General features: G+C 37.6%; 1 protein-coding gene across 1 annotated transcript in view; it reads right to left on the bottom strand.

The window, feature by feature from the left end:
• Positions 1-14005, bottom strand: part of tfpia (tissue factor pathway inhibitor a) — a 41665-nt gene extending 27660 nt beyond the window's left edge. The window contains exon 1 of the mRNA XM_026296384.1: positions 13827-14005. Within this exon, the coding sequence (XP_026152169.1) occupies positions 13827-13908 (82 nt within the window). The 5' untranslated portion in view covers positions 13909-14005. The remainder of the gene's footprint in view (positions 1-13826) is intronic.
• Positions 14006-14895: the final 890 nt, after the last annotated feature.

Here is a 14895-nt window from a genome sequence, read left to right as displayed (position 1 = left end):
TATGGCAGGTGGTGAAGGAGCAGAATGTAATGAGTGAGTTAATTGTTGTTCCACAACTCAATAGCATTTGTGCACCCATTTGTCCAAGTCAAGTCCGATTTAATGTTTGCCTCAGCTTGCATTTTCCACCTAAAACCTCTGAAAAAACCTGAAAAAAACTTTTTTCTGCTCTTTAGAACAGGAGACTCTGGACAGATAAACAAAAAAAGATACACAGTCAATATTTATCTCAGCCTTTTTACAACTAACTCTTCCTTATATCTAGGAGAAACAAACATGAATACCTGTTTTATCAATCCAGCTGACTTTTCTCCAGTGTCAGCTCATTGGTGGAAATCTATGCACCTTCCACTCTGCAATGGTATTAGCTTTTCCTGGCAATAACTAAGTCGAGTCTTTACCTGTTTCCCACTTGCCCTTGATAAGAAAACAATAGTGGGAACCAGAAATCCCTCCAGTGATTCTGACAAATCCGCAGAACTGAACAATCCTACTCAATGCCTATTGGACTCTGTCTCGGCTGTTTCTCAGCCAGCATGTTTCCTGGACTGCACTCTCATAGCGTAAATATGGCAAACAATGATATGAACATATGAAGATATGCTGTGAGTTTGCCTTACGTTACACACGCCTACAGGGAAGAAAGTACCATAGCTCCATCTGCCAAAATGAAGGAGCCCCAATTACAAAACACTCAGTACATTATTCATCACATCACTTGCAGTAGCAACTAGATGAATGGAGATTTTCAAACCAGTCTTAAAAAATGCTGTACCATGAAAGAAAAAAAATCAGACTGTTGATACAATGAGTGCTGGTTTATCATAATGAGATTAGACGTAAATATCCAAATGAGGATGAGGTTCTGTGAACAACTTTGGTTAAAAAATTAAAAAAATAAAATGTTATATAAAATCCAACTACATAATTCTAATCTCCACAGAAAATTGAAAGTACTACATCATTTGGTGAGCACTTGCTTTTACATAAGCTTAAAGCTGCAGAGCAGACAATTGGTTCCTAATAATATTAGAATGTAAGTGGAATTTCAATCTGCCTTTTTTCCAAAATAGCCGAAGTACATTTTGACGTTAAAAATAATAAGTGACATATTTAGCAATGTAAGCAAGTTGGATATGTCACAATATATATCACAATGCTGATCCCAGAGAAGTGAGAGCTATTTTAAATGACACAGAGAACAGCCACAGTAAGATCTAGTCACTGGCAAGTTAGGCTACACACTTAAAGGGGGACAGAGTTTTCTTGCAACAACTTCAAACCCATTAACAGCAAAATTCATGACACGTCCTTGTGTTTTCACAAAAGATCTATGTGGCTTTCTAATGATATCTGCTTGTGAATGTATTTAATATAGACCAAATATATCGGTGTGGGATATTTAATGTTAAACTCTTTGTTGGGTTGAACTAGCATCTGGCTTCTCATAGCATTTGTCTTAACACGCAGCCTTCCAAAACTGGGAGTCCAGCTAAGCGTAAGGCACTGCAAGTGCTTTACCTCCACATACCAGGAGCTATCAGACCTGTCATGCCCCTTTGATTCTACCAAAGATGACACAGAGATGAAATGTCTTTAAAGGCAAAATTGTTACCTTAACATGCACATGTTTAATGCTGACATTATCTTCCATTCAGGAATTTTTGCTTGGATCTCATTTAACTGTAGATGATCTAGAAGTATAGTGGTTCATGTATGTAAACCATGTGCATAAATACATAACACTGACAAACTAGAAGTACAATAAATATGGATAGATATGAAGTGAAGCCAACCTGGAGGATAAATCTGAGACTTCCTTCAGACTCAAGAAGCCACTTGGATGAAACATTTCGACTCGACGACAAGAAGTCCAGTTATCTTTTAGATAATGTCACCTGGATGACTGAAAATCTTCAGAGACAATAAATACGTTTTTAAAGCTGTAATGGTATGCATCCCCACACAGTGCAATCTCATCCCAAACACAGTTAAACTCTCAAAATGCCACTGAAGACATGTCACAACACCCTGAGGCCAAAAGCACATTCTTTTTTGTTCATATGTAGATTGATCACTACAGATTTATACAATATAAGTTATGATTAATTTTATGATTTAACTGATGAGCCCCTTGTGTTTTACTAGAAGGTGTCCATAAAACACACTGTGATCTTTGATTCCTTTAATTTTTGATGCAGTTCCAATCAATTAGATTCTAGTTGTACTGACAAATTATAATATTAATATTTTGCAGTATCTTGTCTTTCAACAAATGTGTGTGTGTGTTTTTCTTAAAAAAATGTCAGTATAATATTAAAAATTCACACTAAGAATATATCCTCAGCCACTTATTTGTACTGACTCCTAGGGATGAGTTATGATAATTGGTTCTATTTTGGAGCCATGTTTAAATATCTAACACGTTGATGCAAGAGTTCACAAGAGCAAGAGCACTGCCTCATTCGCCTACTGGTATTGCACCATGTTCTGTACTCCTCAAATTCTGACCTGTAGGAGTGCAACAAGCAGTTTAACTTCAGTTAAAACTGAGTTTATTGTGCATGTAAAACATCAGTTCTGGAAGATGTTCATACCTATATCTTGTTCATCAAGATATAGGTATGAATCACAGCATACGTGAATATTAAAACATGAATTTTAAAAAACAACTATATTGAACTACTGTGAGATCTCATTGAATACCATGCAATGGCCTATTCCCTATCTCTATTATGACACCACTGAAATATGTATAGATTGTGCCTCTATGAGGCAGCATTATTTGCTGTCAGAAAATGTGAAAAAGCCAAACACTTTAGCAAGTCAATAATTCCCACAGGCTAGAACCACAGCATAGATTTTCTGAAGTACAGCCAGTAATGGTGTCAACCACATGGAGAAAAAAAAAAAGAAACTGTTGTATTGCACATAATCATCAGGCTAGTCTGCCATTTTTGTCCGGACTACAATAAAGCTGTCATTTGTTTAACACTGAATGGAGCCTCATGGACTCTACAGGCTGCAACCACAAATGTTTGTGTCTTGGTCTCTCCTTTGATGTGCATCCGATTACACAGCTGAATCGATGGCACAGTCAGAAAGCAAGAGCAAGTGGCTTATTCCCCGTCTGTGCAAATGTCATCCTCAACTGACTGTACTGTAGATGCACTCTAAATTAAATGAGAGGGTCGATACAGCAGTCGTTCTCAGCAGTGCAGGTTATCATTCACACAACACGAATGAGAAAAAAAGGGAATGCTTCTTTTATTGAAGACTGGTGTGTCAGTGAGACTGAAAGTTTAGTTGAAACTGTGCTTTCCCGTGAGGGATTAACCCTGCTACAACTGAGACCAAATGATTAAAGATGAAATACTGAAAGTTCAGCTGAGATTATAGTGTTTTTGTTTCATCTCCACTGAGTCCAAATCAGAAGCATCTGTCCTGTCTGACATGGTCACTGTGTCCCTGTCATAAGTGTACAGAAAGAAATAGCAGAAGTCATGGTTCCGTGTCTGGAAATTCAGGTTCTTTTAGGGCTGGAACTATTAAGCTTGTGTTGATTTACTGTTTGACAGGACTGTCTCTTCAGTGGTCAATGAACATCCAGACACCAAAGTAAAGTTTATAGGGGAGGTGCAATTGCATACAAACTCAATGGAAAGGTGTGACCAGGTGTAAAAATAGCCGTGAGTGGCACAGAATGATATGAAGACACATCTCTTGAGAGAAATAAATATAAATATGTATATATTTATAATTTATCTGCCAAACCTCTACACCAACACAGGTAGTAAAGGATAAAGGATACTCTCATTTAACCTGTTGTTGGTTCTATGACAGTCAGAGGATTAGAAAGTCTGGAAAGTTCTATACATAAATTTAATATTAATCTATCAAATAGTTGCAAGAGTCATTCCATAAGCTGGAGAAGAAAGTTACTCTCTATTGCAAGATCGCAATTTTCTCCTTTAAATTTTGTATTATTGTATAGGAACCACAAAACAATGACACAGTTTATTGAAAATGGCCCAGGTTATAGATTTTCAGTTTAGGAAACAACCATGACCCAAAGATGTACATTTAATTATATGGGATATCTAAATATTCCACTACCATAAAAAGCCAGCTATGCATCTGCAGTTGTTCTGGTTTTATCTGAGTACCTTTTTGGTAATTTCTTCATGCATTTGTTGTCATGTCGCAGTTGTCTTGTTGTCACTCTTAAAGCACCACCCTGATGAAGTTAAGATAGCTGGAAACACTTAGTAAAGAAAGCACGGTGTACCCAGAAAGGGGTTGTGCAATTTGCTTAGATTTTCATGGATGTACGTTGAACTTGAAACTGCTCTGCATCACTCTGTGTTCTTTGAGTTGCAAATGTAGAGCTGAAAGTAAACAGAGACAGATCCAAACACATTATCCAATTACACCCAGTCCAACGTCTGCTACCGTAGATGGCTCTCTGTTTACCTTAAAAACTGACATTAATTAAACCTAGTCATTAACAATGTGAGCTTTGGCGTGCAAGAGTGGATTCAGCTCAATGTCAGTGACAATCAACACAAAGCAGTCAAAAACAAGAAGCCCAACATCCGTGTTGTCTGAACTGGCACAGAATTAGGACAAATGATCAGGCTTTGATCATGACTGCTACTGCAACAAGTTCAGACTTAGTTCACCTATTTGTTTTATTCCCTAAACCCTTTACAAAGCCTATACTGACATTAGATCTCATGGGAGTGCAAAACCTACAATCAGTGTTTTATAATATAATCAAAAGCTAGGCTGATTTTATAGTCTTTGCATAATATATTTAAATAAAAAGAATACAATAACACTGTCAGAAATCTTCCAGTGTTCAGATAAGACTGTAAATGGATTTCCATTTACTTTAGGTATCTGTACATTGCTCATTTCCAGTGTGACTTACAATAACTGTTATCTCCCACAAGTTCAGTATCCTATAAGACACATCACTTCCTGAAACTCTCCCCCTTAAATAAAAGTTACAATTCTTGTCACTAGGACTCATGCAGGAAACACTGCCAGACCCTTATCCATCGACAGTTAGCTGAACTCTTGCAAAAACTTTCCAGGCTCAGAAATGATACCATTATCTTTCTAAACAAACCAAAAACAGTGAGGCAAGAAGGCATGGCTTCAGCAGAAAACCATCTCTAATTAGTATCCTTGCACCTGCAGTGCAACATATAAAATATTTATCCAATTATGTGCCAACATTAAAGAGATTAAGATTTTCTGTAACCTACAGCAAGACACTAATAATGTATCGCCAACTCCAGACTGCTGTCCACATATTTCCCCTCATGATTTATCACACAGGGCAGCATGGTGGCTGAGTGGTTAGCACTGTTGCCTCACAGCAAGAAGGTCGTGGGTTCGCATCCCGGCCTTTCTGTGTGGAGTTTGCATGTTCTCCCTGTGCTTGCGTGGGTTTACTCCGGGTACTCTGGTTTCCTCCCACAGTCCAAAAACATGCATGTCAGGTTGATTGGTGACTCTAAAATTGCCTGTAGGAGTGAGTGTGAGTGTGTGAGGTTGTCTGTCTTTGTGTGTCTATATGTGGCCCTGTGATGGACTGGTGACCTGTCTAGGGTGTACCCCTGCCTTCCATCCGAGAGAGAGCTGGGATAGGCTCCAGCGGATCCCCGTGACCCTGAACAGGAAAGCGGGTATAGATTTGGATGGATTTATCACACTGCACATGCATGTACTGTACACACGCAGGAGCATTTGTACAAACCCGTCCTTTGTCTGGTTTGCTCCTAGAAACATCACCAAAATTAAAACATGGTACACCATACCAATTGTACAAGCACCACACGAGCCGATTTATAGCCAACTATCAGAACCCCAGTAGAAAGCAAGGTTTTCTTTGAGACAGACCTCAAACCTTAATTGCAGCATCCCTAGCTGGCCCACTAGAGAATTTTGCATATGAAAAATCCTAGCAATAGACACAGCATCCAGATGCATCATCCATTCTGAACAAGTCCTGTCTGAAATAATAAAACTGAGTATCTTGCCTTTAATTTAACTGAGTTCATTAACTGAATCTGTATTTTTTTTTCAGACCAATCTTTGTAATACATCCTTTAAGCTCAGACAAAAACCAAAAGGAACCAGTGTCAACAGTAAAAAACAGTTGCTGTCTCTTTCTGTAAGCCTGTCTCTATGGTTACATACTGTGTTCCTTTGGGCACTATTATCATAATATTTAATTCACTTGTAGTGCTAACCATAAATATTATTGCTAAAATTTTAAGAATTCCATTATTTATACCTGCTTATTCCTATTTAGGGTCCCAAGGATCTGATGGCGCCTACAGTATATTCAGCCGATATGATAGCCATATATCACATTACATTTACATCATATCATGTAACATAGCAACTGTCTCTGAAGCAGCAAAAATAGGACTATTCATGCAGTAAGTGCCCAACTATCAATTTCCTGCTCATTTCAGAGTAAAGTAAGTGGTTTTATTTTGGGAACCATCAGTTCGTGAAAGGAGATTTGGACACACGTATGAGTCAAAAACCTGGCATTGGTAGCTTTCAGTTTTAAACTATAAACTAAACTATAAACCTCAAGGCACTAAAACATCCCAAATGTCAATACAAAGTACAAGATGTGTTTGGTGCTAGTTTTCTGCAGCCACATGCTTCTATGCACCGTAACCACTCACCTAAGTGGTGCTCCTAACTCTGAGGCTACCTTGCATAACTGAGAAAGACAAAGGTAACCTAGCCATCTTGTGAAGTTAGTGGGAAAACAAAATGCAGAGCCAAGGAAGTACATGATCTTTTGCCTGGTGTTCACAGGCAATGGTGTACAGCACACACATTAACTTGTGGCTGATGCTCCTCTGAGTGCATTTGTCCTCTCTCCAACAAGCTTGAGTTCACATTCAATATGAAAGGGATATTTTCTCTCAAAGGATATATTTTTTCTCCATTTTGCAATGAAGTCAGCCATTTATCTGACAGTAGGTAATAGTCATTAAGATGTTTGATGCGAAATGATTTCCAAGCCACATCTTTTGTTTCAGAATCTGTATTCAACATAGTATAAGTCACATGTGGAAAATCAGTATGGTGTGTTACTGACAAACATGACTGTACATGGTTCAGAAAACCTGTTGGCATCAATTCAGCAGACACTGTATTTCCCTTGTATTCTTGTCAGTTACATTACTCCTACTAATCCCAAAAGCACACACTCATTTAGCACCGTAAACTAGTATTTCTGATGTACACACCAAGGTGTCCTTTATTTTATATATTCTGCAGCAGACAACTGAAGGACTTGAACTCTCCAGCCTGTGGCACTCCATAGTTGCTAAAGATAAACAAAAGTCACAGGTTGTTCCCAATCAGCAAGATGACATAATGCAAGTGTCATAATAAGTCCAGCTGTGCAGTATTGACATATTCCACAAAAAGGTTTGACCAAATGGGAATATACAGTCGATACTCAACACAATTTATTGGAACAGGGAGAGAAAGGTATTAAAATATTTGTCTATATAATGTACATTATATTTCAATTAACCATATATGAAATTTCAGTATTCAATATGAAGGGGATATATTATATTTTGTAACATATGTCATATATGTATATAGTTGCAATTTTGCATAAAGATAGGGACATATTAATTTATAATTGCTTACAAATAATTTACTGCTCATTGATTCTTCCTTATCTAAATTACTGTGGTGAATTGTGGGGATAAACTTTTAAAACAAATATAAATTCAATAGTTTTATTACAAAAACAACCTATACGAATTATTCATTATGCAGGTCAGTATGATTATACTAATCCACTATTTTTAAAGTCACATGCAATGAAGTTTAAAGATCTAGTATGTTATAGAATAATGCAAATAACATTTTAAACTAAACATTTAACATAAAAAATGTCACTATAAAATATAATAAACAGATAAAGGCATCCAGTTAATAACATAATAAAAATACAGGAGAGAACATCAGAGATGTTTGTGAGTTTAAAGTAGAAAAAGCTAAGAAGGGGATTAAAAGAAGATGCATTTCTGTTGTTGGAGTGCAGTTAATGTGGAGTTGCGAATCTGTGATTCACTTTTAGTTTTCAAAAGAAAGATCTGTTTTTGAGGGAAACAAGCCAACTTCACTGTGGTGTTAGTTATGGACTGGCAGGCTGTAGCTCAAGTCTGTAAACATTCTCAAGAGTCTTCACAAAGTTGTACTTCAAATGTGCAAGATTTTCACGAATGACCTTACTATTAGAACATAAGGTGGGTCGTTGCATTCATGCTAACCGAATTAAAGAAACTGTGCTGTAACTCACCTGGCTTTGCTTTGCTTGGCCAGTACAAAATCACACCTAACACTATCATAGAAACAATGCATTGAACATCCAAGTAATTGCAATGAATGGATAACAGCATTTCAATTGTCAAGTTCTAGAAAAATTTAACCTGGTCACCCACATTTTTATATTGCAACACTAATAAAATTCCCTGTTGTTTTGGGGCAGCATGGTGGCTTAGTGGTTAGCACTGTTAGCACCTCACAGGAAGAAGGTTCCTGGTTTGAAACCCATCAGGGGCCTTTCTGTGTGGAGTCTGCATGTTCTCCCTGTGCTTGTGTGAGTTTTCTCCAGGTACTCTGGTTTCCTCCCACAGTCCATAAACATGTATGTCAGGTTGATTGGTGACTCTAAATTGCCCATAGGAGTGAGTGTGAGTGTGTGAGGTTGTTTGTCTCTATGTGGCCCTGTGATGGACTGGTGACCTGTCCAGGGTGTACCCCTGCCTTTCACCCAAAGAGAGCTGGGATAGGCTCCAGCTGATCCCTGTGACCATAAACAGGAATAAGTGGGAATAGATATTATTATTATATTATTATTAGTGTATCACAGTAAGCCATGCAATCTTTTTTCATGCAAAAAGCTGCAAATGTGTTCGAGATCACCATGTTCGCAATATCCCAAATGTACAACATTTTTCCATATGTGTGGGACAACAAGTCAAGTCTTGTCAGCTTTCTGGCCTCAAGTTTTCATTTAGCCTCAAGGATCAAGTCTCAACAGGAGAGGAGTCTAAATTGTGCAGCAGGCCCTTATTTTTGTGACTCAATTTAAACTTGTGTACAGTTTTTTTTAAAGGAAAATGCTACTGATTGATTTAAGGACAATAAAGACTATAGTCAATGATAAAAAACAAATATGGAATAAATACATTTGTTGCTATGGCAAACAAATGATTTTGAAAAAATGCTAATTACAACTGGCAAAACAAACAAGATTTAACAAATATCATGGACCAAAAGCACAATCAAACAGAATGTGGGCGGGGGTGCATGTGTGTTCAAATACAACAGGCAGAGAATAGTGAAGTGAAAATTTCATGCAGATTTTTCATAATGTTTCTGTACTGTAATACTTGCGTGTTGCGTTGCCCAGAAAAAGTTGCTACTTTTGATTCAGTGAAATTGCTTCTCATTGTGAATAATACATTCTGAAAACAAGTATCACTCAACAAGCCATGAAACTATCTACAATTTCCAGTTAGGCTAAAGTTGTATTAATTTAATGGTAAAATTGTTTTTAGTGAGAGTTTAGGCAAGTACTTTTCTGAAGTCTACCCTTTATTGCAAACACTAATCAAGATGGCACATGCTATACTGTTTTCTCTCTATGGCCTGGGGATACCTAACAAAAGGCCTACTTCAAACAGCAAGCAAGCATCTAATTAAATTTCTCCAAAAATTAATGAAACACAGTGTTTACGCCTGATTAGTGAAGCGTAAAGCTACCAGGATCATGGACCAATGATACTGATGTTTGATTTCAAGGGGCTCAGTGAGTCCCTGATTGTTTTACCTCTTAAGAGCACCTAAATAATATGCAAATAGCAACTGCTAATGTTCCTCTATGAACAAAACTTTGTTGAAGGTGACATTTAAATTTAGCCAAACAGCTTGCCTGTATTAATTTGGATGGAAAATAAAATTACCAAACAGTAATATGTTGAAATAACACAATCCACAGACACTAAGAATATCTTTCCATATGTGTTTTCAGGTTACAAAAACAAAGAGAAGTTGCTTCCAAATGTTAAATATCAAAAAATGAAGAGAAAGAGTATGGGAGTACTCAATCCCATAATGAATATATTTAAAATACATTAAAATTCTAATTAATTCAGATAAGATGCAATATTATATGCCATGTGGCATTTGCTTGTACAACACAATGGTATTATAGTATAATACATTTCAAGATGCAGTTAAAGTTAATTAATATGCAAACATTGATTTTGCTGTTTCATCCTGTCCAATTGTTTTTTTCTGATGGAAACTAAACAGTAACTGAAGCGTTCAATGGACAAAACTATGACAATAGTTAGATAGTTGGTAATCCTCTGAATAGGCAATTTCATCACAGAGGTCTACAGAGAGTTCCCCAGAAGTTATGGTTTGCGGCCTTATATTCACAGATGTGCCTAAACTACAGGTGCATCTCAATAAATTAGACTATCATCAAAAAGTTGATTTATTTCAGTAATTCAAATCAAAAAGTGAAACTCATATATTATATAGATTCATTACACACAGACTGATATATTTCAACTGTTTATTTCTTTTGATGATTATAACTTGCAGCTAATGAAAACCCCAAATTCAGTATCTTAGAAAATTAGAATATTGTGAAAAAGTTCAATAGACTCACGGTGTCACACGCTAATCAGCTAATTAACTAAAAACACCTACAAAGGTTTCCTGAGCCTTTAAATGGTCTCAGTGTGGTTCAGTAGGCCACACAATCATGGGGTAGGCAGACTGACTGGACAGTTGTCCAGAAGACGACCATAGACACCCTACACAAGGAGGATAAGACACAAATGGTCATTACTAAAGACGCTGGCTGTTCACAGAGGAAAAAATGTGGTAGAAAAAGGGATAACCACAGCCTTGAGAGGATTGTGAAACAAAGCCCATTCAACAATTTGGGGGAGATTCACAAGGAGTGGACTGCAGCTGGAGTCAGTGCTTCAAGTGCCACCACGCACAGACATGGGCTTCAAATGTCTTATTCCTTGTGGCACTGTTGCTCAGTGGTCCAAAGTCCTCTTTTAAAATGAAAGTAAATTTTGCATTTCAAGGTCCCAGAGTCTGGAGTTCAGTTTAACTATAATCTAGTTCTAGACGCAGATCAAAGATAATAAAAGCAAACATGATGCACCTGAACACAATCTGAAATGTCACAGCAAAGTGTGGTCTTTGTCATATTGAGTGTAGATTTGTAGACAAAAATGGCAATTGTATCAATCAAAAATACATCTACAACACAAAATAGTGTGCAAGAATTTATAGAAAAGTGCATACAACCATGACAAAACAATGGTACCCAGCAAGAATGAAGTGCTATATAAGGAAATTAAATTATATATGATTCTTATTACTGGTGACCTGTCCAGAGTGTACCCCTGCCTTTCACCCAAAGAGAGCTGGAATAGGCTCCAGCAGATCCTTGTGACCCTGGTTAAGGAATAAGTGGGTATAGATAATGGATGGATGGATGATTCTTATTAACAAGACTATGGACATTCTGAAAGAATAAATACGTCATTCTCCGACATATTTACAGTTTAATTTATAGGCCATATTATATGCATGTAACATTCCAGTAGTACCCTCTGGGGTTTTCCACTACAGCCCTACTTGATCTTGTAACATTAGCAGTTTGGCTTCACTGACAATGACAATTACCCTTAAACACTTAGCCAATAAAATACAGCCACACCCAGGCGCCCTCAGTCTGAGGATAACATCAGTCCCACCCAAAAATCTGGGTGTTATTTTTCACTGACTGGAGCCTGAAGCAAAATATAAAAAGCACTGCAATCATGTCAGCTGAATATTACCAATAGCTTTAATTTAGATACAATCTTTCACTGAGCAACAGAGAAAAATATATATCCTCATTTTTATATCCTCATTCCTTGTTTTCTGTCAAGCCTTGTGTGCTTGTCTGGACAGTCTATGAAACCGCTCCCAACCGATCAAAATTCAGGAGAGTTTCTCACACATCACACTAATTATAGCTTCACTGCACTGCCTGAAAATCTCTTTAAGAATTGGTTTTGCTTTGTATTAACCCCTGAGCTTCCCTGCTCTGGAAAGTACTTTGAAAACTATATCAATACCAGTATAAATGAACTATTATTATTATTACAACTTTCAACTATACTCACGTTTCACTGCATGGGATTCATCTTGATTAATCATATAACAGATGGTTGGTTTTCCGGTCTTTGGATATCAGGGCTGCCATGAGTAGACTGTATTGTGCATTGTCCTGAATGGGTACTTAAACACAACAGAATACACACTGCAGAGAGTGGGAAGATGCGGCGGCATCAAAAAAAGACCCACATTTTTGCCTTGGGGACCACTAGGGGTTTAATCCAAGGTGGTCGTTCAGCCAAGCACGAAGGGCAATACTGTGATGTTTGTTGCTTCTTGATATATATATATATATATATTCTTTTCAAAATTAACAAAATTAAATGCTTATGTTAGTTATTTCATATGAAAATATAGAAAGGGGTTTTATGTAGTGATCTCAAATAGAAAGTAGGATTAGGTGTTAGTGAACCATTAAGTATAGGTATGCAAATACATATCTGAATCAAAACAACACTTTCAAGACTTATTTGTAAAATGTAGAGGCAATGTGTCATGTTGCATCCATTAGAAGGTTTTCAGGCTGCTCATTACAAATTCTACTCAAAGGCTGCATAAAAGCAACTGTATATTACTGAGAGATAAAAGAAGACACTGACATTAAAGGCATAATGTTGCAGTTCATCACCAAACTTTTCTGCTGCCTTCAGACAATATCTGATCACACACTCAGAATGACTTTTTGTACTAAACTTTTGACTGCATAGTTTTCATTCTTGAGGTCAGTCCAGCTCCTTATTAACACTCAGGGATGGAGGAAGGGAGCAGCAGTAGGCTTATTCCCCTTATATCCCCTGAACAGAGCCGACCTGCCTCTGTTCAAACTGTAGCTTGTTGGGTATGTGACGCGCAGCAGTTTCATAAACGCCTTCGAGGCAGGTGTTGCGACATAACAGGACAAAAGGAGGTGCCCAGCGGTTCTGATGTGGGTTGTGGCCCAAGTGAGAACCGTTCTTGATCTGGACTTTGGCCCAGCCTGACACCACATCTCTGCAGACTTTAACAGGGACTTAAGGGGCCTCCAACACAACAAAAGAAACTCACCAGTGCGTCAGCTGTGTTGCTGAGCAGAACTTCAGTAATCTGTTAAAGTATAGGATCATGTATTTGTTTGGGGGTATTACACTTATAATCAATAAAGTCCTGAGCAAAGATCCATAATACATTTTTTCAGGTAGGCTAGCCAATTTCTATTTTACTATAGTATAGTATAGTATAGTATAGTATAGTATAGTATAGTATAGTATAGTATAGCTTAAGAAGTCACTCTGAAGAGACTTTTCCCTCTGAAAAGGAGTTTACGCAGCAAAAACATTGAATATTAAACAAACATCACAGCGATCCGTAAGGTATCACACGACATGCGGTGTTCCAACAAAAACAAACTAAAGCCAGGACATGTGATATAAGTGTGTATTCGTACAAACTTTGAACTCTGTTCCATTTTACGCACATGTCACGGGAGAAAACTTCCCCCCACTGCCGTCGCAGTCAGAGTCCAGACGAACTGTGAAACGCAGTTAAAGTAATCATCTGCACATAGATTTATTTTTAAATCATCTTACCTTGTTTATTTCTGCTGCAAGACCCAAAACGGGCGACACAGAAAACAGCGCACAAAATCCACCACTTGTCTGACAGAGCCATGCTGCCGAATTGGGGGCTGATCCGCGCTGAATGTAAAGTTTAGAGGAAAACTTCATCAAGTGTAAGGGCTGAAGTTGTGTGGGTGGGTGCACACTTCCGTTTGATAACACCGTGTCAGTCTGCAGGCACTATAAAATTGAAATTATCAGTAATCTCCTGAAGGGAAGTTTCAAAGTAAGGAAAAACACAATATTCCCCCTGAGTCATAACGTTTTATAAAGAATTAAGTCATATTACCGGTCTACACTATTATTCCATATAAGGAGTATGACGCAAATTAATTAATAATAAAAGAATTGCGGACAAACTTTACAATCGTATCCAGGCAGAAAAACTGACCCTGCAAAATTTTTATCCGAAGTCCATTATCCAGATTCAGCTGTCTGCTTGATTCAAGAAATGTATACCTGAGTTACAGCCTATTTGAAAGGTTCTGATGCCCCTTTTAGGTCTCTGCTAGTGACATACAGTGTAATTAAGCTTCAGGTTGTCAGACTGGAATTATAGCCTGCCTGCCACTATGCACCCGATAATTTCATACTTTGAATAAATTCATTACACTGTGTTAAATACCACTCTGGTTTTTATATATGGAGGAATTATGCTACCTTATATACAGATGGTTGCACTGCTGCCAAGACAGTTGATACACAGCTGAGGTCGCCCAGAATAGAAATTCATGTATTCACTGTCATTTATGGCAATTTAGAAGAGTTTTTTCTTCATTAAATCAGAGTTTGGAGATGGCTGTCGTCTGTTGTACAAATGGCAAAGCATTTTGAGACATGTTTGTGATTTGAGGAGTTAGAAATAAAATCAGATGAAAAAAGCAATGCAAAATACAAAAGCAATGACATATGAGAAAGCCTCAGTAAACTGGGCTGGATCGTGTACTGGACAATCCACAGAGCCACTGCCAGGCACAGTTGTGACAACCTTTAAGCCTTAATATTTGAAAGCTGAAGATACACCGCTCATAAAAGAGCA

Source organism: Mastacembelus armatus, chromosome 21 (assembly GCF_900324485.2).
Source record: "Mastacembelus armatus chromosome 21, fMasArm1.2, whole genome shotgun sequence".
In the NCBI taxonomy this organism is placed as follows: Eukaryota; Metazoa; Chordata; class Actinopteri; order Synbranchiformes; family Mastacembelidae; genus Mastacembelus; species Mastacembelus armatus.
The sequence above is the reverse complement of the archived record's forward strand: the minus strand, read 5'-3'. Positions and strand labels throughout refer to the sequence as shown.